General features: G+C 36.1%; 1 protein-coding gene across 1 annotated transcript in view; it reads right to left on the reverse strand.

Annotated features, from left to right (window-relative positions):
- Window positions 1-27,580, reverse strand: part of LOC145689995 (uncharacterized) — a 690,354-nt gene that overhangs the window by 138,529 nt on the left and 524,245 nt on the right. Inside the window, exon 19 of the mRNA XM_081764461.1 lies at window positions 22,498-22,785. Within this exon, the coding sequence (XP_081620587.1) occupies window positions 22,498-22,785 (288 nt within the window). The remainder of the gene's footprint in view (window positions 1-22,497; window positions 22,786-27,580) is intronic.

Here is a 27,580-nt window from a genome sequence, read left to right on the forward strand (position 1 = left end):
ACTTATTTTATCTTTGACGATCTCCAATTATTTCACTTACATAAGGAATTAATTGTGCTCCACAAATATATATGTTATCATGATTATCCCTACTCCCAACATTTTTCTGTCTATTACAATCAAAACTGGTAAACCCATAGAGTTATAAAATAACCACTAGAGGCACAATTATCTCTGGTGTATGGCAAAAGCGCGCTTGTGTGGCATTGTGTGATATGAATGACGTTTGTTTGGAGGAAGAAAATCTCCATTTATTGTGGTCTTATTAGATTATATAGAGAAATTTAAAAGAGAAAATGGTGCTAATTTCACGCTCAAATGTGCATATACAGGGCGTTTCAAAACAACACCGAGAACATTTGGGTGGTGATTCCTCATACCAAGATAAGACAAAAAGTATAGACCAACTTGGGTGCACATATGCTTCCTTTCAAAGTTATAGGCTGCCGAAAAGTTGAAAAAAAATGAACTTATAAGGTCCATAGCTCCAAAACTATGGGACCTATCGTAGTCGGGTCAAGACTTCACTTACGAACTACTACGTGCTCTATCCAAATATCCATGTTAAATATCCATATTTGAGAATCCTGTGGTACTTCCACAACAATTTTTATAGAGGTAGTTGGTGAGAACTTCAAGTTATATGCTCGTAGCCAAACTCCCTCTATAAAAATTGTTGCGTGAGTACCTTAGGATTTTGAAACATGTATTTTGGATAGTGCACATAGTTCCTAAGTGAAGTCTTGACCCGACTACTGTAGGTTCCATAGTATTGGAGCTATGGGCCTGTACATTTTGTTCTTTATGTTTTCGGGAGTCTACAACTCCGAAAGGAAGCATTTGTGCACCCAGGTTGGTCCATACCTTTTGTTCTATCTTGGTGTCAGGAATCACCTCCCAAGCGTTGTCGGTGTTGTTTTGAAACACCCTGTATATCTCTAGATATCGGAAATTATTTATCTGCAAAAGTATTTTAATGTGTAAAACCAAGGCCAATGTCATGGCCCACTTATTGGTTTCTCGAAATGTAGTGACCTTGCTCAATTACCTTAAAAGCTAAAGTTCGTATTATTTTAATCATATACGAGGGGAGGTTTATAATTCTCTGGAAAACTTCAAAGCAATTAATAACTTATCTGCTGAAGATAAGTAAGAATAAGGGACTTACCAGAGGATGGATCTTGAAGTTTTGGACCCCACCATAATCCCAACTTTCTTAGTAAATTTAGTCTAATTTCAGGAGTAATTTTACAAATTTTAATATAATTTATCCTCATATTGAATTTGGACTCCCGTAAAGCTTTGGACCTCCCGAAATGAATTCCTGTATACGTCCCTAGTGACAGTAGCCACATTAGGCTAACAGGAAACGTAAGAAAGGTCACAAGTTGAATGTATAGTTGCAGAAAGGAATAAATGTGTTTAATACAGTGATCATTGTTTACTATTAATTAAAGTAATCAGGGTGCTTTTCTTAATATTCGAGCGAAATCACAAAGTGATTGATACCATAATATGGCGCATCGATGTGCTACAGTTTAATCTTTGCTGTCAATTTCTATTTTACTCCAATTGATCTAGATAAAAACCAAGAAGTAGCACAAGATTTTTATAGAAGTGTAATATATAAGTAAAATATGTCTGCATTAATATCTGCATAAAATAATACTTACTAAAATATTTATCAAACAGCGTCTTTGATATGTGTCTTTCAAATGATTGATTGATTGAACTTGAACTTCCTTTACCTCCGAGGCTATATGAGATGGAATCACTTGCTACAGTGGAATCCGAACTTCTACTTCAGTTTGTACTGAAAGCAAGCACTCTACCATGGATTAAAGTCGCAAGCAAACACAGAGCTCCCTCGTGGCTATATGGTTAGCATATGTGTTTTTTGGGGCGGGAAAGTCAGGTTCGATTCCTGATAAGGTCTCATGTGGTTCAGATCCCACGTTAAGCTGCACGTCCACGTCTCATATAGTCTTGCTACTGACACGAACGCATGGGTAAAAGTGGATCTGTAAAGGTTGAGGGACGGTAGGACGCGACATGACGTCACACCGTCCCCCTGTCTATCTTTGCCCATTGTATTTTTTCAAGAACTGAGGGGACACCGTATTCATTTTTGGGGGGTGAGGGACGGTGTTCCCTTACGTTCCTCCTCACTTTTACCCCTGCACGGACGCCAAACTCAGATCCAATTGTAGCCAAATGCCTTAGCACCTTGACCCCAAAGTTGAATATATCTAAGTGCCATAAGTGTTTTAATGCATTGGTTACCTTGTGAAACGCTTTCAGTGTATTGATTCTTAATTTTACTAAAGTAACCCGTTACTGGAGTCAAAAGTGTATTTATAGATTGGTGTGATGTCTGTTATCAATAATGATCTCAACATTGATTTCTTTTAAGTGAAAATGTAATCTTGGAACCTAATTTACAATTACGAAACCCCATTTATTTAAACTATATCGTGTAAAGAAATAATCCTGAACAGTGATGATTTCAAGGGGTGGTCACTGGGGGAAATTTTGCTCCGGAGCAAAGACATTTCGGTTTATTTCAGAGTTCGGGCTCAACCAGGGTCACCAGTAATTTCGCTGTAGTAGTTTCATCTACTATTTACTTCGAGTTTCCTTCCGGTTGAAACCTTCCGAAATCATCACCGATTCTATGTGCTAAAGAAAGAAAAAGTACATATTTTATATTTTCTTCCGATCAAGAATTTGAACACAAAAATTGTAATTACTATTTTGAGATATATCATCAGTCCCATTTTTATACTCTAAATGGCCACGTAGTTGATAGTTAGTTTCCTGAAAATCATGCATAGTCATTAATCAAACTTGTAGTTAAGGACCATTCATGTTTCCTAATGAAATTTGTCATTAACTCTTCCAATCAATGAAAACGGAAGAGCCCTTCCTTCATGAACTCACGTCCCAACTCACGTCCCAAATCAATTAAGTTAGATTTTTGTTACAGGGAATGAAGTTTTTGTTCTCTCGATGACAGGCAAAGTTCTAGGAGGCAATCGTACCATTCGGAAGGCAAGCGTCAGGTTGTGAACTAAAGTTTAGAAAATGTTTCTCAGGGTTAGGGTTTAGTACTAAATTTTGAGAAAGATTCGGGTTCGCTAATTTTTTCAAAAATTTATCGGGCCGGGGTCGGGCCAAAAACTTAAAATTTATCGGGCCCGGGCCGGGCTTGGGCCAAGAATTTTGAAAAACTTATCGGGCCGGGCCGGCTTCGGGCCGAAAATCTCCGATACTTTTCGGGCCCGGGATGGCTGGGCCTAAGTACGTTCGGGTTTGATTGGGCTCGGGCCGAAAAATTCGGCCCGTGCAGGTCTCTAATTTGCACTTATTTCAACGACATAATTAATTTTCTAAAACAAAATATAATTACTATTTAGAAGCGGAAACATTTTTCATTTATACAATTCTTTTGGAAACTTGAAATGAAATCTTTGAGTTTTACGTCCCACGATTATGCCGGTTAGGCTAAAGGAGACGGTGATAATGAGTAATGAATGAAATGGTGGAATGAAGAAAGTGGGAGGAAACGGGGGAACCCCGAGAAAACCCACGCACACGGTGTTTGTCCACCACAAAGTTCACTTGGCGGGGGCTGGGATCGAACCCGGGACCCCAAGCACCAGAGGTGAACGCTCTACCATTGAGCCACCGCGGCCCCCCTCTTTTGGAAACTATACTGTATTATATAAATCATTATTAATAATTACAACTGTATTATATAAATCATTATTAATAATTACAAAGAAAGACTGCCCCTCATCCTAAAGGTAATGTGCAGCTTAGAATATTCGTGACTCTTAAAAAATACGTTATATAATGCTCTTTTAATGAGTATTTCTTTTACTTAAGAGAAGTAGTATTTTAATTAATTAATTTATAATTTAATATATTTCTCGTAGACACAACTTATTAATATATTTCGCTTAGACACAATTAAATTAATATATTATTTCTTCGTTTTAGGAAGATTAACCGTACAATTGAAATTAAATCTAAATAGCTTATTTTAAGATGCAGATAGCAACGTCTGTCGTATGAAGTGTACAGAAACCTGAAATATTTATTGTCTTTATATCATTTGTACTCTGTGTTTATGCGCATAGCTTTTCTTACTCCACTTTCATATAGCTGTCCGAGTGAACTTATATGTATAAAAACAATTTAAAAAAGATGCATTATTTTACGCTCCGGATATGTGACACTCTTTTAATCCATTAGTAATATTGCACTTTTAAATAATTGATACGTTTCAAGGGAGTTTTAGTAAAACATCTTATTTTGCATCTTCACTTTATAACATCGCTAAGACATTGAAACAAATAGCAGTTGACTGTTTTTTGCCACACAAGGGGAAAACAAATAACTGTTCAATTATCAACGCGCTAGTAGCTAAAATCACATAGATAGTGACGCCAAATTGTGCCTCTAGTGGTTATTTTATAACTCTATGGGTAAGTGTATTATTTTTAGTTTGAATATTCGATCTCTATAGTGTGAAACTATCGTGGTCTCAACGTGAAACGAAATTCACTTTATTAGCATTACGCAGTGAGACTTACAGAATTGTACAGTTAGTACATCTGTCCGTCCGTCCGTTATTCCACACGACAGTTCTTGAACAAAGGCGAGTTTTTGAATTCTGCTTTTGCAGTAGATAACTAGATCTCTCGACCGACTTCGTTTGTGGAGTCGATTCCTTTAACATCTTCACGGATAACGGCGACTTTACCATACTGTTTCGTTCAAAAATCCATGACATTCCTAATCTCTTGTGCAATTTGTACAGCAGCAAAGGATTGATGGTTGCCTACGGTAAAGGATATATATATATATATAGCTTTTATTACTACAAAAAGTTCAGTCTTTAATTTCGTGTGATTCTCTGTATTCTTTTTTACTAGAGTTTATTATTATTATTTTGTATAAGATATATTAAATGTTAGTGTACTTCATGAACCACGTAAAGAACGATATTTTGTAATTAATACAAAAGTTTTATCATTAGTACAGTACTAACATTACTTTTTTTAAATAACTAAAATAACAAAAATCCGTGCATTATTCCAACTAAATATGTTTATTCTGTTGAATACATTGATTAGTCAACCAACACCATTGAACCTTTTATCACCCTATCACGCATAACTTAACTTCATGCGATTAGAGAAACTCGTTCTCAACCCCTGTCTCTCTTCTCTTTTGAAAATACAGTACGTGTTGATAGAAATAACGAAACCTCCCTCCCCATCCACGTTTCTCTCTCTCACACATACACAAAAAAAAGATAGAAGGGATTTTCCAGTACGAGGATGCGAGAGTACAGAAGTGTGCAAGACAGGGGGTAGCTTTCCTTGTGACGTCATGTGAAATATGGTGAATTGACATGAGAATGTCGCACATCGGCCCCTGCGCGATTATGTGCTGTGATCTGCGCTACTTTTTATATCTTTTTAAAAAAATAGTTTTAGATAGCTCCAGCGGTAACATTAGCTTTGATCATTCCAGCGACCGGCGCAATGAAGCAGTGATATGAATGCTTATGCCGGCGAATTGTCTATCTTCCGACCTGTCCTCGCTTATCCCCCCTCTAGTATCAGAGTTTCTTTTTTTTACCGACATATATTTTTTTCTTTTTGTTTTCCTTTGTTCACAACTATTTTTCAAATCACTTGTTTCAGAGTTCTTTTTGAAAAAAAGAGGGTACTTATATATATATACACATATTTTTGTTGCATGTCCTTTTTTTTTTAAAAAAAAATAAAAGCTTGAAGGCTCATTGTTTCATATCGAATTTCTAAGTATCCTGATTGTGGGTTTTACTCTGTATTTTCAGGGTATATACTAAATAGCCATTTCGAAATTCATAAGAATCTGAAACAAGAAAGCATCTTACCTTTGTTATTTGTTTAATTCGCTTTAGTAAATGAAATTTTAAAAAAATCTTAAAGTTTTACTTCCCACACTTATGCCTGCTAGGCTAAAGGAGACGGTGATGATGAAAAATGAATGAAATAGTGGAACGAAGAAAGTGGGAGGAAATGGGATTATCCCGACACAAACCAACACACAAGGTGCCTATTTACCACAAAACCTCACTTAACACGACCTGGGATCGAACAAGAACCCATGCACCAGAGGTGGACGCTCTACCACTGAGCCACCGCGGCTCCAAATTCGCTTTAGTGTATGAAAATGAAATAAAATATTAATTTCACGTCCCACGTTTGTACTCTTTAGGCTTATGGGCTTGTGCATAGCCCGCTCCCCCCAGTTCTTTGTCACCGGAACTGGAAGAGTCACTACTACTACTACTACTACTACTACTACTACTACTACTACTACTACTACTACTACTACTACTACTACTACTACTACTACTACTACTACCACCACCACCACTACCCCTCCTCCTCCTACTATTGCTACTACTACTACTTATATTAAAGCTACCTTACTACAAGATTTAAATCTTAAATCTTTATAGCATGCGATTCTGATTCAAGATGAACTAATATGAATCGTTAGAATCACTATGATTCGTTAAAAATCATTGGGGAGAGCGGGCTATACTCAATCCGGCTTATGATTACTTTAAGTAGTGAAATGAGAATGTGGTAGGAAACGGAAGAATCCCGAGCAAACAAACGAGTAAGATATGGCCTGGGAGGGGACCCTCACTCGATCCTAGACCACGCCACAAACACACATGACTTTGAGATCAAATCAGAGGCCCCTTGCGCTAGAGATGAGCACTTTATCACTGAGCCACAGTGTTGCCACGAAAATTAAAGCTGCGGTCTTCTAATCCATCCCTCTTGGAGGAGAAATAGTGTGATGAGAAAAAGTCTATATTGTGAGGATTGATCTTGTACGATGGTCTGTGCACCTACCAACTGCGCCGGATTCAAGTTCGATTATGGTTGGAAGGTCCCGTCCTTCATAACTAGAAAACTAGCAGTGAATAGTGTAAGTCATTTGCTTGCAATTTGAAAGCTGATACAGAGTCAGTGCAACAAGATAAGAAAGAATGTCGTCCTGAAAGCCTGTGAAGAAATCGGTGTGAAAGTAAATATACCTATAGATAAAGACGAAGTAAATGTGGCAGGCCGAGATCACATATCGAAGAAACAAGCAGTCGATTAATTGATCCTGATGCACTTGATTACTCTGTTCAAAATATCTTAATATTTTAATGGTGGGTCGAGAAAACATTTGACCCGCTTAAAATGATTTTTAGAAGATAGTTAGCACCCACTTCAAGCTAAGTTTTTTCTTCATGTGAATTTGATTAAAGACGTATTCTGTGGATGCAGGCATTTCAATATTTATGCCAAACGTATAGAGTATTTTCTATATTTTTATCATTACACTTGTACTGAAATAAATATTGTAAGGAGAAGGAGATTTAAATATTTTCCACAAACCTATTCTCTCCGTTCTTCGCACGGGATTTTAGCTAGTATATATATTAGGGAAATTGGACAGGTATGCCTTATTGTCGAAAGATTTCTCATGTAGGTGTTTGTCCAGGAAATGAAACAGGGAGTATCGTGAATTTCACAGTGTCTTTCAGCCAAGTATAGCTGAATGGTATTTCTGGTCGTCCTTACTAACTGAGTCTCGCATCGTCTTGCATATTTTCGATTAACGAACGTTGCGTTGGCTTCTTCTGTTGCAATGCATGTTCCATCCGTTGCAACTTCTGCGACCAGAAGTCCGCAGTGATGGTGTGGCCTGGTGGTAGGAGCTCGTAATGCACCACTTGGCGACTAATCTGATTTTCACGAAGCTTTGCACCCCTTGTAAACAATGCAGACTGCAGTGCAGAAATGTTGCCAACTAATTAAACAAAAAATGTAATATGCAAATTTGTGCTAAGAAATGAATAAACAAACTGAAGGGGGGAAAACAATGAGATTAAAAATAAAATGGCATGGGCTTGTGATAAGAGAATCAGGAACCATTTTCTCTCGTTTGCAGTGGCGTACGCACTGCTCTCCTGAATCTTTGAACTACTATGTAAACGCAGACACGCACCAGGAGGAAGAAGAGCAGAAAGTTGGATTTCTTCTACCAGTGTAAATTACAACTAAAACTTACTATCCCCACTCCTAACGTTTCCTCTAGCTGAGAATCTACCTAAAATATTAGGATTCAGAGCCACTATTACATGATGACTTAGTGTTCCTACTAGCAGATCTATGGTTAAATGGATGGATTAAAGTTTATCGTTCGCTTCAACAACAAGGTTCTATAAGATTTGGACCTACAGCAGAACGAGTGATCCGAACTACATGAATTTCCTCCGGAAATCGAACGCGGGTCTCCCGCCCGACGACGAGTACGCGGATCATATAACCACAAAGGAGTTAATTATCAGATCTAGAAACATGTGCAGTTGTACTCACGACTTCTATTCAAAATTGAGCTCTTGAGGGCCGCGGTGGCTCACTGGTAGAGCGTACTTCTGGCAAATGGGGTTTCTGGTTCGATCCCAGTTCGCGCCAAGTGAACCTTGTGGTAGACAAACACCGTGTGCATGGGTTTCCTCTGGGTCCTTTAGTTTCCTCCCACTTTCTTCATTCCAACATTTCATTCATGTTTCCATCATCACCGCCTCCTTTAGCCTAACCTGCATAATCGTGGGACGTAAAACTAGGAAAATTTCATTTCATTTCATTTCAAAATTGAGCTCCTTGTACGTTTCCATTATAGGCGAGCGAGTGTTTGGAACAAGCAATTGTTCATTCTGCAAGAACTTGAAAACTACTGAGTTTACTTATTTATTGAATAGAGAATTTATTATTTTATTTCCTTTGTTATATGTAATAAAATACCTATAAAATATATTTTGAATCCTCGTGACTTATCTTTTCATTTGATATCTAACAGAAAAGTTACGCCATAAACTAATCAGTCATGAGAGTATGAAGAGACTATCGACATCTTGTTCAACAAATTCCCAGAAACTTTTTATATTCTACATAGGAATAAAGACACATTATTTAACATGCACATAGTACCTCCTCTTAATTTCACTTCAGCCAGAAAAATATAAGACTCAAAAGTTATGAACATTCCTATCCAATATTATAAAAATTCTTAAATGTTGAAGATTCCTGTGTACAATATTTCATTTCCGGCACCGAATATTCGGTTTTTGCATCTTTTAAATGGTCATTTATTCTGATCGCATTTTAAAAGCGCGATATACAAATTATAACTGAAAAAATTAGCCTCATATTACTTCGTAATGAATCACTAAAACAGGTTTTATCCTCTTTAACGTTTCTCTATCCCACCTCACTCTCTGTCACACACACACACACACACACTCTCTCTTTTAATAACTATTTCCTCATCTCTAATGAAAAGTCAACCGAAGATCTGAAATACTATAAGGAACTTCAATAAGAACAGCGAGTTCACTTGATTTCTCTTTTTCATTTTCTTAGCCCATTTTCATGAAATGACACAACTGTTTGACAACCATTCTTTGTGAAAAACTGAAAAATAACTATGAGTTAGCAACATTGAAAATGAGACTAATAACAGTTTATTCTTCCATGAGCAAATAGTACACAACAAATGCAATGTATTATGGTAATTAATGTATTGTTAATGCACAGTAAGAACATTTAGGTTTCCATTCCAAGTATGTATCTATATGGGATCGAAATCTTGAACCAAAATCGAATTTGTAAGAGAAAACTGTTACAACAAATGACAAAACACACGAAGTGCGCGCCACAATTTAAAGATGTCGCCCAAGGAAGCCAGCAGATTACCTGCTGCTCCGAGTTATTCTGTTAAACATAAACAAGGCAAACCCGTAAGTGCAGAAGAAAAGCAAATACTTTATCAAACGATATCAACGTTGTTCAATTCACTTGAAGAAAATTAAGACCTATAATAGCTAATTTTCATGTTCTCATAGAATATTGCATAATGGTAATTGGTGAAAAAGAAATAATCTCCCATAATGATAAATATGCTTGCTGTTACATACCAGCACCATCTCTTTATCGTTCAGTTGATGATTTGACATAGCTCATTGTAATTTCATCTATAATTACAGTTTGGAGAAAAATAACAATGTTCAGTTGCTCTTAAAGGAGGGGGGATTATATAGTATTGGGTATTTTGCCTTATATCACGGCAATGGTGTGAGTGAGATGAGTAATGCACACCGCAGTTACAGAAATTCATGCACGTGCTGCAACAGAAATATTGCGGGAAACAGACGAAACAATTTCCTCTTCACCAATCAGCAAATAGTCGTGCGCGCAGTGATACAACATCAAGTTACGCGGTTTGTTTTTGAAAGGTGCAAAGGACTGTGAAAAACGCTTTTTTTTTTTTTTTTTTTTTTTTAGTCCACCAGACACTAAGTATGATCTTGCACGGGTGCTGGGGTGTTCTTGAGATATAAAATACTGGGTCGCATTGTGATAACCAATATCCGGTACACTTGGGAATGCCAAACTGGACCCACTTTTCATTACTCGTAAGCACTTGATCAAATATGAGTGTATTACGAGCCGAAACAGCAAGAACAAACAGGCTGTAATTTGTACCTTGATGGCTGATGACAACGTATGGGGCACACACTTGCTTAACCTATTATAACCCCATCGGTTTTCCGGGTGCCTGAGTCACTTCGTTTCCCCTTTGTGAGCACTTATTAAATGGGAAATAATGAGAAGAACTTTGTTACCTTATAATTTTAAGTGAATTAACTCAGATCTTAATGAGCAATAAGTAAGACATACTACAAATCTATAGAAGGAGATGACTACTGTATCTTCTCCATATTGCGTAGTAAAGCAGTAAGATTTTCTCGTCTCGTCTTCCATATTCTTGTAGAAATCTCGTTTTCTCTCGATTATCAGAAAAAAAATCTTTATCTTCTCGTTTCGATTTTCGGAAATGCTTTTTTCTTCATGTCTCGTTCAGTAAATTTACGTACAAAATTTATCCTCTGACTTTTTCTTAATTTATTTATAAGTGAGCTAAATCCTTCCGCTTCACCAAAGGTCTACAAAGGGTGTGATATAATAACACTTACACTATACTTATTATTTGAGTATATTGTGAAATGATTTTCGTATCATTAAACGCTGATAAATGATCTTCATTATATTTCTACAATCATACTATCAATTTATTGATTTCATACTATAAATCATTTAACACTAAAATAGTGTTTAATAAATAGAACTTATGAGCTAGTGCTGCTCATGAGACTTAAAGAATTTCTCGTCTCGTTTCGAATATTAAATTATAGAATACTTCTTGTGTTGACTCTCGTACCATTTTCGAGACGATAATCGAGACGAGACGAAAACCGTCTCCTCTCTTGGGAAACACTAGCTAACCGATATTGTCTTGTCAAACTGACACCGCAATAAAACCTTATTAGTCAAGGCTGTTTTACCTTATTCTTAATTTCACAACTGCGGGTAATAGATTGGAAAAAGATTAAATTAAATCAGGACATTTCCGATAATTTCAAAAATAATATTTCTGTTTCATTTATTTTTTAAAAAAAGTGATGTTCTACGAAAATCAGTACATCTGGTCACCCTAATTAACTAACAATGTTGCGTTATGATATCGATCACTAGTGCGTTTTTTAATCCATGTTTAGTGATTTTTTTCTTCTTTCAGTGTCAAGAATCACTCACTACCCGACGAATTGTCACTTTGTTCATGAACATATTGTGTATGTACCAGTATCAACTTCTAGTTGCTTTCTTGTTTGATTATGATGATGGTTATGGTTGTGAAAAAAAAATCTTTCATAAGTGAGAACAACTGATTACATTTTCGTGATCAACGTAATCGATTTATTCAGAAAATCATATTTTTATGAAAAGTCTGGAAAACAAGTCTAATTGTTGATTAGGCCCGTATACAAGGGGGTCTAGGGGGCCGCCCCCCTAAAATTTTCACGGTAGGCTTGCAAATGAACTATAATATGGTCATCTAATATAATATGGTTGGATCGCCCCCCCCCTAACTTCTACCGCCCCCTTCCCTACATTCTTGAACTGGCTACCGGCCCGTTGTTGATCCGTGTAATGTAAGTTCTAAATCAGCAGTTCCTTGCAAATAATAATGATTAGACCGGGAGCTAGCAAAAAACTTCTCACGTCGTTAAGTATAAAAAGTTTCACCTATCGTGCAATAAACAACGAAAGTAGGAAAAATACTTTTGTCTCAGTGGTCAGACAGGAACCTTTAACCAATCACAGGATGAACTTTGACCATCAATTTTGCAAAAGTTTACGTCATAAGATACATGACTAGGTTTGTGGCATTTGATGCGAAAATTGTTTATAATCGCTATAGTTACGAGTAAGACAAAATAATCAGAAGCACTCTGAAATGAGATAATAGTTGAAACTACTTTAGTGGACGTGGCTTTTATCAAAACATATACAGGGTGTTTCAAAACAACACCGACAACATTTGGGAGGTGATCCCTGACACCATGATAAAACCAACATAACGTTATTTTTCTTACTTTCGTATGTGCGCTTGCTGCTGGATAGTTTTTTTTAAGGAGTTTGGTTTGCCAAAACTTCTTTATATATATAAATTTTATCCTGTTCGTCTGTTCGCGAAACAAAAAATTCCGGAAGTGGTATGAATGAGATATTTCCAGTTTTTATGTTTATCACTACAGAGAAAAAACGGTAATAGATTGCGAGAAACTGTTTTCTGCAAGCGTTCTAAAAGTGCTTTTCACCTCCATCCTTAACTCTTCACTAAAACCGGAAGTGGCAAAAATCAACCACTTTCGGTTTTAACATTGATCGTTATAGAGTAAGAGCTCCCTCGTGGCTAAGCGGTTAGCGTAAGCACCTTTGGCTTAGAGACCTGGCTTCGATTCTCGGCGGGAGCTCATGTGGTTCGACTCCTATGTTAAGCTGTAGGTCTACGACTCTTATAGTCTCGCTGCTGAAAAAGAGACGCTAAGCTCTAATTAAATCAAAATCAAAGTTATAAAGTAAAGACAGTAACAAGGTGAAAAACTGTTTTCTGCAACCAATTAAGCACCCCAACAATATATTCCATTTCCACTCTAGTATTTCTATTGAAACCGGAAGTGGTAGAAAATCAACATCATCCTGCTTTAATAGTGATCATGATTCTTAGTTGCTAACTGGTTCAAATATCCGAATTTTTGCTCCTCCTAAAATTCCAATGACGCATTTTGCGTCATTAACCTAGATAACACAAAAATTTGTTACCCATAGATAAGGCAAAAATTTGTAGATACAATGCAGTTAAAAGCACTCTAGTTACGAGGGCAGAATATATATAAACGTTAAGGTTATTAAATAGCCAATGCACATACCTTATGTGTATGAGGTATCGGGTTCGAATTCCAGTGAGAGTGATTGCCTCGGAATTTGATTAGTAGTTGAATCCCATTTTAAACAGGTCCCGTTTCATATACCATCTTATTCAATCAATCAATGATGGGGACAATCAGATTGTATTTGATTTTTTACAAGTATTAAAAGCATGCCAGAAGATGTAGTTAAATCCATTCTCAGGAGATCTCATATCCAATTTTTGTTGATGTATATTTTCAGAGTACTACTACTATAGTAAGATTGAACCTAACTGCATCGGTGTTTACTTATTTATTTATAACTGCTAAATTGCTTATTTACTTTAAATGCAGAATTTGAAAATGTTGGTATGGTTTGTGCCTTGAAGTATATGATTTTCAGGTAGAAAAGAACACTTTCTTCTAATTTTTTCTTTAAGAACTTTGTTGAAATTTAATTACTTTTGATTTTAACTTACGGTGTTATTTCGTGTTTTTCTATAATTACTCGAAAATAGTACTTGGAAAAACATAATATTCTAAAAAAGAAAAAAAACATGGCCGGCCAAACACCACTAAGCTGGCTACAGTGACAGAGTTCATGGTACGGAAGACCCAGTATGACCCGGAGGTGATAGAACATGTGGGGAATTTGTGTAAGGCTACTAATATGTTCTAACAAACACGATGCTTTCCTCACTGTCTTCTCACAAAATGTATAATTTTCTTTCTGACTTGTGCTCGTCTCTGTGTGGCAACGCATTGCAGTAAAAGGTAACTACAAGGTTTATCAGAGTATAATTGTGTGAGAATCATAAAGAAAATAAGCCGTATGTTTTTTTTTTTCTTGTGAGAGATCCTCAAATTTGAATCGAGTAAATCTGTGAAACTTCTCGTTTAGAATATAAAAGTACCTCTGAACTTGGACTCAAACAATGTTTTGTTATTTTTTTTTTTTGTATAATCTATGCTCAAAAAGCAGTGTATTGTTTTTCAGTATCAGAACGCAAAAAAAAAAGAAAAAAAAGAAAGAAAAAAGAAATTATATTTGAAATATTCAAGACATGGTATCTTGATTAAGGAATGTCACATTGGGAATCAACTGAACATTATTAACGAAGTATAAAATTCTGCAGAGGTAATATTTCAGCTGCTTTCGGATCATCGTGTCTGTTCGAGCCTCCAGGCCTGTCTGGGTCTCCGGTCTGTCTAGCTCACCGGATCGGACTGGGTACTACTAGACTCGAATGATCCAGGCAAAAGTCGTGACTTAAGGAATCTGGTGACCCGTTTCATCACTGCTTGAACGATGTATGGCCAGCATATCGGCTCCCATACTCGCTATTACCTCTGGGTTTCTACATGTGGATCGAGGTCACTACCTCTTGATTCATCTAATTCCTCAATTACCTTATTACCAGTATGTTTAGCTAACACAGAAAATTCTATGCTCCCATCCAGAACCGTACCCGGGACTACAAAAGCACGCGCACTAAAAGTATGGCTACACTAAAGCACATCAAAAATACTTTATTAAATGTATATGAGACAAACTGATGATAACGATCTTTCGAGATATCTATAGTGTAGTCCTGGTGGATATTTGTGTCTCTAACCACATAATCGGCGCATCAGGCAATACTCCGGAAACTGAAAAGATTTGTTAAACGCACAAGGCCTCCTCAACTGTTAGGCAAGACGATGCGCTTGTTACAGGATAATGCGCACCCGCATATAGCTCATGTGTCAGAGAATCTTTGCAACGGCGGAACTGGGAAATTCTTTCGCATCCACAGTACAACCAGAATCTGGTTCTGCCCGATTTCCATCTTTTTTAAATTTTCTTTTTTAAACATGGGCATGGCAAATGTCTTGCATCACATAACTAGGTCAAGCATGCGGTCTAAACACGACTTCGTGATAAGAATCCTACCTTCTATCATCAGAGTTTTGAGAAATGGATTTTCCACCTAGATAAGTGTCTAAACAGAGATGGTGGCTACATTGAAAAACAGTGGAAGAATGTATCTTCATTCTACATGTAAATATTTTACTTTATATTTAGTATCAACAATATGTGTTTAAGTTTCAAAGCTCTCCTACAGAGAATCGAACTTGGCACCGTGTACATCAAAGATGCGCGTGCTAGCCACTAGATCAGTGAAGAGGGCAGCATCCAGTTGTACTTTCAGTGAAAATTGTCTATAACCACCGGTGTAATTCGAGTGGATAGCAGTGAATACCCGTAGATACCTTTGAATATTGGAGTTCTGGCAATCACATATAAACACTCACTACTCACTTTTGTTTATAGGGAGAGAATGATGTTCGAGGAAGATAAAATTGGGAACGGACAGGTGACGGTAGAGAATAAAGGCAGTATATATTGAGAGTTGATTCCCTTCTACGGACATCAAAAGCTTCGACCAAACCTCTAGAAGACAAGGTAATAAATGAGCAATCTGTATACCAACAACTTCCATGTTCTGGGTGATTAAACTATTCCTAAAAGGTACTATTTTTATAGGTTTTGTTTTCAGTTACCTGTCATATTAGAGGTTGACCACAGGTAGGGAACTCATCTTCCTTGTTGTCCAAGGGTTCATTACAAGCGATTTCTACGTACACTATCACTCTCTGATCCTTCCCCCTTTTAATACACAAACCTCCTACAGAGATTCTTGTGTTTATATATACAATGGTCGCCTCACTCTGACCAACATGTATTCGCTTCCTCTTCCTCTCTGTAGAAGATACTAATAATGACTGGACTAGAGAAACGGAGAAGTTAGCGGGGAAAAAAGTTTCCCACAAAGTTACCGCACATTATTGCTACAACTATGGGTAATTAGCTTTGTTACTGCTATCTCCCTTTACGTAATAGAGTTCGTCCAGAAAAAAGGGAGCAGAAGGATTTTTTTCTTGTAGTATTCTGTGAATTTATATAAGCACTTTTCATTGAACTGGAAGAACGAACAGACCGTTCTATTTAGGACAGCTGCTCAACATTATTTTTCTAATTTTACGTATTTGTACCGTTTTTTTTATACACTTTTAAAGGTGAAGTTAAAATACGGAAATATAACAAAGCAAATTGGTCGAGTACGGAGAATTCTTTCCATTAGCATTATTACATATACGCATAAACACGCAGAAAAATTAACATAAATTCAGATGGGGAAAGTGCGTATATGTGTAAGTGAGTGAATAGGTAAAAAGAAAGAGAGAGAGAGAGAAAGAGAGAAAGAATGAAAGAAAGAAAGAAAGAAAGAAAGGAAGAAAGAAAGAAAGAAAGAAATATGAGAATTGCACTAGTACATAAGGATAGTGGAAGAACAATTTCCTCTTTTTGATTATTTGGGAATGCACGTGAATTTTCCATCGTTTCCTTACTAAATTTAGGAATAGCCAACGAATGTTACTGAAAGCGAAATGCAATGCAAAGTTTAAATTACATATGGCACTCAATTTAGTTTCTTTTACGCTTGTAACTTTACATTTCATAGTAAGTCTTTCCATCACAATTGCATAGATAGACGATAGTTGGATTCCAGGTAGCATTACTGGGATCATTAATTCTCTCAAGAAATACTTTCGTTTCCTGCCTACAACTCATAGGATAAGTACCAAAATAAAAGAAACACCTGGAAAAAGTGCAACTTAGATTAATATGACCTTTCGCCCTCAGAACAACTCCGATAGACCCTACGATGTCGAATGGAAAATTGAAGGAAATTAAATCTTTCAATTTTACGTTCCACAGTTATGTCGGGCAGTGAGGCGCTAGGGACAGGGTCAGGGAGCGAGTGCTGCAAAGCTTATGCCTCGTTTGATATGCTGTCAATATAGATTTGCATAATAAAAAGTGAAAAAAACTAGTTTAGTATAAGCGTTGAGAAACACATGATTTGCCTGCAACATATTTTCCAACAAGTATTTTTGCATTACCTGTGAAACAAAGAGATACCATAGAGGAGCTAGAACATATCCAAAAAGACTTTTCAATAGTCGGCTGTTCCCAACACCAAAAGAAATGGCCCTATATAAAGAGCCAATATTGAAGTTAAATGAACCATAGTACAAGAAATTATGTAAAAGTTAAAAAAAAAAAAAATCTTCGAGAAATGGTTTCAAATTTAGTGCAGCGATCGAACGAATAACTGGACTCCTTCGACTCCTACGTTGGAGAGTTAGATAATATCTGAACTTCGTTTCCTACGCTTTCTCTGTTTGTACAGCTTTATGTACGTATTGTAAAAGAGTAAAAGGATTTACTTTTAGACTCTATACTGTATAAAGATAGGATATAAGGTGCTAAAAGTAGGATAATGACCACAGGACGCATCTAAATATATATATAGATGCTATGACGAGAAAATGAGAAATGTAGACTAACTCTATGGCCTAGGAACCCTGAAGTTCAATGCCGCGTTCACAAAAGCTCTCCACTGACTTCTATCCTTAGCTAACTGCATCCAGTTTCTATTTTTTTTTCCAATCTCATCGAGATCCATCTTAATATTGTCCTCCCATCTGCGTCTAGGTCTTCCTAATGGTCGTTTTCCAATTGGTCTTCCAGTCAAGACTTTGAAAGCGTTTCTACTTTCTTCCATTCTAGCTACATGACCTGCCCACCTAAGTCTCCTAGACTTGACGACCCTAACAATGTTGGGTAAACCGTATAAATTATGTAGTTCCTCGTTATGAAGTTTCCGCCATTCCCCATTCCCGTTCCTCTTGGGTCCGAATATTCGTCTCAGGATTTTGTTCTCATATACTTTCAGTCTATGTTTGTTCTTCCCTCAGAGTAAGCGACCATGTTTCGCAACCATATAGAACAACAGGCATGATTATAGTTTTGTATGTTTTAAGCTTCAAATTCCTCGACAGAATTCGCGACGACAAGAGATTTTGAACCGAATAGTAACACGAATTCCCTGCTTTTAGTCGATATTTAATTTCTTCGTGAATATGATTTTCGTTTGTTAATATTGGTCCTAGATATTTGAAACTATCCACTTTATCAAAAGTATTATTTAATATTTTAACGCATCCATAATTTGCTGTATTACGGTCCCGACGCACTTCCATGTATTTAGTTTTCTCTGCATTTACTTCTAAATCCATGTCCCTGCAAGCGTTTAATAAGATCTCCGCATTTCTTTCTATTGTTCTCCTATCATCCCCTATTAAATTTACATCATCAGCATATGCCATCACCTGGTGAATACCGTTCAACTCTAGGCCCTGGTTGTTATCTTTGATTTTCCTTATAGCGTATTCCAGAACAAAGTTAAATAATAATGGTGATAACGCATCTCCTTGTTTCAGGCCATTTTAGACGTGAAAGCTCGTGGACAAAAATTTTCCTACCCAGACTTTACTTTGGGATTCATTGAAACATATCTTAATTAATCTAATTAGCTTTCTCGGTATTCCAAGTTCTGTAAGAACGTTGTATAATGTTTCTTTCCTAACCGAGTCGTACGCCTTTCTAAAATCAATAAATAGTTGATGTACCGGGGTATTGTATTCCCACTTTTTTTCGAGTATTTGGCGAATAGTAAATATTTGGTCGATAGTTGATCGATTTCGTCTAAATCCGCACTGATAATCTCCAATAATTTCATCTGCGTATGGGGTCAATCTTGCTAATAGAATATTTGAAAGGATTTTATAGGATGTTAACAGATTGAGAAATGCCTCGATAATTATTACAGTCAGTTTTGTCGCCTTTCTTGTGAATTGGAACAATGATTGATTCTTTCCACTCTTTTGGCAATTCTTCCTTGTTCCAGATAAGGAGAATGAGTTTGTGTATCTTGTTCCACAATTTTTTCGCCTCCAGCTAAAATTAACTCAGACGGAATTTCATCTATACCCGGAGATTTGTGTTTCTTTAATTTCTTTATAGCGGTTTCTACTTCTATTCGGTTGGGTTCTGCAATATACGGTTCTGCGGTGTGTATCTCCTTTTCTCCACGCACACTAGTTTTTGGTTGCGTGTTAAGCAAATCGTCAAAGAAATCTTTCCATCTATTTAAGATGCTATCCGTACCAGTGCGAACTGTACCGTCAGATTTCTTTAATATATAAGCACGAGGTTGAGAGTCTTTCTTAAATTCGCTGATCCCCTTATACATGTCCCGGATGTTTTTATTTTTACTATTATCTTCAAGTTCCTTAATTTTAGCTTTCAAAAAATCGCGTTTCTTTGTTCCAAAAGTTTTGGAAGTTTCCCGCCTGGTATCAGCGAAATTTTGTGTAGTTATTTCATTCGGATTTTGTAGCCAACGTAATTTTGCCTGTTTTCTCTTCTCTGCTAGTTTAATGCATTCCTGGTCGAACCATGGTTTGTTCCTACGTATTTCCGCATGTCCCAATTTTTCTTTTGCTGAAATTTTAATGTTATCTCTAATTTCAATCCAGGTATCCTCAACACTAGTGCACTCCGAATCTTTTAAAGCCGAGAATCTATTCGAAACTTCAATCTGGTATTCCTCTCTTACCTGGCTCTCTTCTAATTTCTTTAAATTGAATCTCTACCTAGGACAATGAATATTACCTTTATTCAACGATAATCTCTCTCGTATTATCGCTGCTACCAGGTAGTGATCAGTGTCACAATCAGCCCCTCTAAACGACCGGACATCAATTATGCTAGATTGTCTTCTTCTATCTACTAAAACGTGATCAATTTGATTGTGTGTTTTTCCGTCTGGTGATGTCCAATTGTATTTATGGACGTCGCGATGTGGGAATTTTGCACTCTTCACGATTAGGTTTTTGGATGTTGCAAAGTTCACGAGTCTAACACCGTTGTCATTACTTTCCTTATGCAGACTTTCGTTCCCTATAATCGGTTTGAAAATATCCTCTCGTCCTACCTTCGCATTGAAATCCCCTAATAGAATTTTCATATGGTATCGCGGGAGTTGGTCAAATATCCGTTCCACTTCTTCGTAAAAACTGTCTTTTATATCATCATCCTTATCTTCAGTTGGGGCATGTACATTTAAAACAATAATATAACACCACCGTTCCTTAAAGAGTAATAAAAGAAAGTCTGTCAGTAACAAATTCAACCCGTTTAATTGCTGGTAATATTCGTTTGTGAACGAAAAACCCTGTTTCTAACTGGTGATTTTTATTTCCTTCCCCGTAAAAGAACGTAAAATTTCCGGAATTTTCAGATCCATTTCCTTCCCACCTAACTTCCTGAACTCCTACTACGTCCATCCTGTATTTCTCTAACTCACTCGTTACGGATTTTAACGCGCCTGCCCTATAAAGACTTCTAATATTTCAAGTTCCAAATCTCATGTCCATTTTCCTTTGCTGAGGTCGTGCCAAGTTATCAGTCCTTGTCCGAGGCTTTTGTAAATATTTCTGAACAAGTGCTTTTTTTTTTCTTTACAGAATGAGGTTGTTAGCCTTACCCAAACCCCCAAGCTGGAGGACGACTTCTAGTCGGCTGTCCGTGACTGCTTATTCAGTATATTCGCAACTAGCCTCTACATCTAGAGGCCTTCTCCTCGATCCGCAATCTGAGTACGCGCCATGCCGTGGTGACAGGAACCCACGTTACGTGGGTGATGTCTCGTGAGTGACAGGAACCCACGAGAAATATAGAACAGAAAATATTTTGAATTTGCTAATAAAAGCAAGAAGACGAAGTTAAAAAAAAAGAGGAGAATAAATTAAAGAGAGATATCTTGACGGAAAACGTGGAAGAAATTTTAAATTTATCAAGGAGAATGTTAGCAATTGAAAATGAGTAATGGTCAAATCAATGAGGTAGATAGTGCTTGTTTAAAGAAATACATGTCATATGAGCTTACGTAGTGGTTAAAGAAAATATGTTATAACTAAGTTTTTAGTTAATTTTAATAAAGCCATTAGATTTTGGAAAGTTGCTTCAGGCAGATGTGTTCCAAGAGGTTTTCAGTAGATGAATAATTGAGGATTATGTTAAGAGATTTTGTGAAAGATTATGTGGTATAGAAAGGGCTAAATAAGAGATATCGTACTGAGGTACATTTCTTGTCCTTAGGTTTAACATTTAGGGTCGTATACTGAAAGATCTAAATAACACATTTTTCATTCTTCAGAGAGAGAGAGAGAGAGAGGGGGGAGAGGGGGGAATGAATTCTCTATCAATCCAGATGTGTTTGTTGTAAGAATATTGAAAAAAAAAGGGAATGAGACGAAATTCCTAATTCAACGTCTTACGATTATGCACTTCAGGCTAAAGAAAACGGATGATTAATGAAAGTGAATGTTTGTAAAATAGAATTGGTGGAATAAGAACGTGGAAGGAAACGGGAGAACCTCGAGGAAACTCACAGACACGATGCTGTTAATTACAAACTTACTTGGCGTAGAACCAGAGATAACTCGAATCAGAGCTATACTTTATCACTGAGCCATGTACCTCCCACAAGAATATTCAGCTCTGATGGCTTCAGTAATTCGGGGGGGGGGCACGGTGGCTCAATGGCAGAGTGTTTACCTCTGGCGCTTGGGCTCCCTGGTTTGATCTCCAGCCAAGCAAGCTTGTGATGGACAACATCATGTCTCTGGGTTTTCTTGGGGTACTCTTCGTTTTTTCCTACATTCTGATTACACAAACTTTTTCATCATCATTCACTTGCCTTCGTCATCCGTCTCCTTTAGCCTAAAAGGCATGACGTGGGACGTTAAACTAAAAGAATTTATTTCATTTTTCCACTGATTCGGAAAAAAATAATTTAAAAGCTTCCAGATGAGAAAAAAGATTCATATTCTTAAAAAAAAAGGAAAAGGAAAAAGAAAAATGAAAGAGAAGAATAAAATGAAAATTAGAAAGATGTCCCACCAAAAGTTTCGATTCTTGATGAAACACACTATGATAGTAGATCGTTGCCTCACCGGACTGGATCACATTGTAGAATGGCATATGAACAAATAATAACAACACTAATAATACAGTAATAAATTCCAGGGCTAGTAAAAACCAATTATTATCAGGACAATAAAAAAATATGTATGTGATTAAAACAAATCACAAGCAGCAACATACTTATCGTCTACACATTTGTGTAACAACAATGCTATCGTCTACTTCAACTTACCTTGATGAGTTTCCCCATTGTTTTGGCTCCGTGATAACAAGGGGGCAAGCAGTCTTCTAACCGACCAGCGGGTAGGAATGGCACCTGGGCAGAACTCGATGGGTAGCATTTTCGTAAAAGGCTTGTCTTCATTTGTCCTTGAACTTTAACCCCAGTGCCCTTTTTCCCCAAAGGGCCTCCTGCGTCACCGTCACCCTCTTCGCTGCCACCTTCTGCTTCTTCCGCTAAAGGGCTCACGGGCCGTGCCATTCGAGGACTGAAGCTGGGAACCGGAAGAAGGAAGCTCTCCTGAAATTCGAAAGAACAATATATTAATGAGTTCATTGGTACGAATTAAGTATCCACATTCTTACAATGAATAAATACAATCCTTTGACATTTCATTAGTTTATCGTCATGTGATTGCGAGTCATCATAGTACTTCAGTACCAACATCCATCTGGCCACTACAATATATTTCTCTCAAATTCTTCTATGAGGTCACTAAAATAGCAACGACATAGTGCCAACGGGTATGAATACTTGAGAAGCACATAAGGCTGCTCTTATATTCGTATTGAAATTTTGCTCGTATCCGCTGTATATAAACAAATGACATTCTCGGTGATTATACAGGAAGATTCATATAGTGTGCTCACATTAAAAAATAAAAGTGAGCATGTTGGCAAAAAAACAGTGTGGAAAATTTTCCAGAAAATTTTCCGATTCATAAAAACATACTCTACTTATTCCACATCGTTGTTTAGCCGTAAAATTTATTGGTAATAAATATTGTCTGAAAGAAGTGTCATGAAGTGAAAATCTAACGATTCTTCATTTCTGCAAAAATGTTTCCAAAGTTTCAATGTGTTCTTCCCTCAGAATTCACCTTTGATTTCAGAAAATCATATTTCGTCTGTTTAATACACGTAAGACGAAGTTTTCTCAAAGTTTTATTACTTTTCTGAATTTACATATTTGCAACATATATAAATAAGTAGATATAATATAAAATACCTACTGTAAATTTTTGACTACCCAAAATTCCAGTTTAAGTAACTCATGAAAACAAATACTGAACATTTTCTGGAAATAAACATTTATTTATTCATATATTCATTCAGAAGAGAAAATAAAATGTAACTAATAAGCAAACTGACTTGTGTGGTTTTTCTTCGAATAAAATAATAAAAGAAACTTAAAAAGCTGCGCTATTAGCGCTGCGCTCTAAAAGCAACAAGTAATTTTATTTTAATTTACAAAATAAAATATATTTCTTTTTTTTTTTGTTACATCTTGTACTATCGAATAGTTATTATTTCTAATTCATTTTTATACATAATAATGGCAACTTTACAATATAGGTCTAAAATATCTGCTCTAAGATGTTAATTATACACAACTCCAATATTGAAGTTATAATTTACGAGTGTTAAACACAATAAAATAAAAGTATTTCTTATTTTCTGTTACAAAAATAATCTTTATAAGGCACTTTTATGTGGTTATTTCATTACACAGGGAGACATATATGTGAAGAAATAGTGGAATTTTCTGTTTTTGAAAAAAAAAATCACAAAGGTTTCTTTTCGCTTTTTGTTACATTTTAAACAATGGGATGGGACATTTGTACTCTACGAACTCGGTCTATGTTCCCTGCACTTTACACATACACACACATATACAGAAAAGAGGGAAAGAAAGAAAGAAAGAGAGAAAGAGAGAGAGAGAGAAAAAAAGAGAGAGAGAGAAAGAGAGAGAAACACTATCCAAATTTTTACTTGCCAACTCTAAATATTAGAAAATTTTCCGGTTCTAGAAAGCTAATGGAAAATTATAATTTGCTACTGTCTAACTTTCCTCTACAGGAATTCAATTTTATAGCTCAATGTGCAGTTAAATATAATGGAAAATTTTCCACCCAACATCACTATACATAACATTCAAAATTGTACGGCTTATGAAAAGTTTTACCACTTGTTTCTACGTCGTAGTGAAAATTTCCGATCCATAAGAATTCCTTTCCGTGTTTCTACAGAGCAATAAAACTTTCTGATTCACAAAAAGTTTTACTTTTTGCTTCAAAATGATAAAAGTTTTTCAATTTTTCCAAAACGACAGAAAATTTATCAATTTATGAAAAATTGTTTCACTTGTTCCTACATATTATTGGAAATTTTCTGAGCCATGAAATTTTCGGATTCTTTAAATGATCATTCACTTTTTATCATTTCTATACATAAATTCAACCAATTTTATGGCTAATGAGGAATTGTTACTTGATCACTGATATTTGTTTAAAACGGAAAATTTCCGGAAAAATATAGTGGAAAATTTTCTGTGGAAAATTCTCCATCTCGCATCATTAGTTGGTGCATAAGACATTGCTGTTCTACGTTGACCAGATTCTGAGAAACGAAAATAGGTACATAAATATAATAGTACGAGTATATGATAGTTTGCTGCGTCGGCAATACGCATGTTCTTATTTCATTTAATGTTAACCTTAAGTTAATCATTCGTTTTTCTTTTCTTTTCTTTTTTTAAGTACTGAACAAAAGTATTGAAATAATTTAACACAACTCCAAATGCTTTCATGAATGACAAAGTGATTTATGTTTATGAACGTGCAGTGAAACTTCGTGTAGGGCTAAAGACTCTTTTTAAAAATCGATTTTCGGAGCGTAGGATTATTTTAAGGAAAGAGGGAAAATTTAGACCGACACGAAGGAACTTCTACTTAACTTGGCTAGCATCACTATCGTAAGTTGAAAAAGAAACCTCTCCTACATTACCGATATCTGAACAAGCCCTTCTCATTGTCAGTAAAAAAACAATTTATTGCAAAACAATGGTTTGATGATTGTTTTCCTTCCCTAATCTTTTAAGGAGTGTTAAGAAAAACACAGAGGTTCATCACTCAGGAAAAGATTCGAAATGTTGTGAATAAAGAACGAAACGTTAAAATATTGCAAACAAGTTAACTCATTCAGGACATAAAAAAATTATGTTTTCTAGTCATCTTCTCGGCATAGGGCTGCCATATGTCCGTATTTTGTACGGACTGTTTGTATTTTTTTGGATCTGCGTCCGTGTTCGTATCGTACAAAGCATGAAATAGGAAAATGTTCATATTTGACAGTTTTTGGAGATGTCCTAAAATTTCCGAGTCGGGAATCGCTAAAATCTCGGATGAAAAGAATTGTGTTTTCATCATATAACTTATACTTTAGTTACTATTAGTTACTATTAATAAAATAAGTTATGTTTTTAAAGTGTCTCATTTTTCCATACCAAGATTATTTTGGTTAGATTTAATATACGTAATTTAATGGCATGATTTATTATATTTGTATTAATAATAAAAATAAATTAAATATGTTAGTTTCCAATAGTGTTTTAAGTATTACAGTAAACAATTGTCTGATAATCTACAAAGGTGATTTTTAGGTAAGGAATTTCAAAATATTTATTCTGTGTTTATTCACCGTGTCTTTGATGGGTCATCATTTTAAGGCTTGTCCGTATTTTGGATCGAAAAATTATGGCAACCCTTTCTCAGCACGCAGGACAGCATTTTGAACAACAGTACTGTACTGCGAAAATCAGTTCGTCTGGTCAGTGTATGCTATTCAGGAGGTCTCTCCCCCTGAAAATCAAGAGCTACAAGTAACATTATTTAAGGGAATTTTCTTGCGCCTCATGTTGTCAATGGCAACTGGCTAATCCTTTGTAAGAGTAGCCACTTTTCACTCATTTACAGTACGAACGTGGCGCTAATGTTTTTCTCACAGTGTTAATGCTGATAAGAAAAGTTCGGTTAATTTGTAGCTCAACTTTATCTTGATAACTTAGCTAGAATCGACATTTTCCTCAGTCTCTGTATGAAACGAACCAACGATGAAAACAAACACAACTGAGGATCGAAGTGCGTGATGCGCCTAAAACGAAAGATCCTCTTCTAGCTGCAGTGGTTCTGAGAGAGAGAGAGAGAGAGAGAGAGAGAGAGAAAATGAGATAATCACAACTATAGAATATTTTTCTCTGTTTTCGTACACTTTTTAAATTTCTACCATCAGAGCACTCCACACAACATAGCAACAACGAATGCGCCAATATGTCCATTTTACTTTTACGTGTCAGCATATTCTATGATCCTTCATCTATAATCACTGAGAGTATCTGTAGTTCATACATCACGGACACAAATGAAATTTCAATTCGAATATAAGTAGTATCGACCCCTATGAACTGCTTAAGTCTTCATATCCGACCGAAACTAACAACTGACGCAAACGTTCTTGCCATTCTAGAGGCCTCATATGTCAATCGAAACATTCTTCTATCATTGTTTAATCACTCTATTAGATTTACACGTTTAACGTGGTTTTCCCGGAGATATTTAAGATCTCATAATTATTTATCTTCTATTTACGATAATATTTTATTCCATTGTTTATATTCCAAAAGTAACCTATACGGCGCCGTACCGTAACTCTTTACGTTCCGGTATTTAATGTAATGCAGTTCCAAGATAGTAGTAGGGTCAGGTGGCCGTAGTAGAGGCCCGAGACCGTTGAATGTACAGTAGTTAGTCTCATCTTAATACTCTTTCATATTTATATACATGCGTATACTAATGTATATAAATATATTCTATACATGCGTACACGAATAAAAATATTATTTTACTAGATAGTATGAGATCATATATTTTCTTTGTGAGAATGATTTAGAAGAAACGAATAATTATTTTATTTCTTTTAAACAAGAATTTTACGAATGATCCAAAAAAATGCATCAAAAGATTGCGACTTCGCCAATAATTAGTTTTTGGATCAGAGGGCACAAAATGTTTGAACAGCCCCTAAATCGAGTTTTCGTATTTTCTACGGAATAAGCACATCATGCTGAGTTGAGTGATAGTTTGGGTTTGCGTACACTATATATAGGCGTACAGATATAAGGCGTACCAAGAAAATTTTTGATTGAAATATATATATTGGATCTTTTGATACAATAAAATATGTAAAGCGCCACTAAAGTGTTTATAAAATGAACACTACTTAGTTGGCGTAAAAGTACAGAAAGACAACGTTGTGAA

The sequence above is a fragment of the Thermobia domestica genome, chromosome 1 (assembly GCF_964235325.1).
Source record: "Thermobia domestica chromosome 1, izTheDome1.hap1.1, whole genome shotgun sequence".
NCBI lineage: Eukaryota > Metazoa > Arthropoda > Insecta > Zygentoma > Lepismatidae > Thermobia > Thermobia domestica.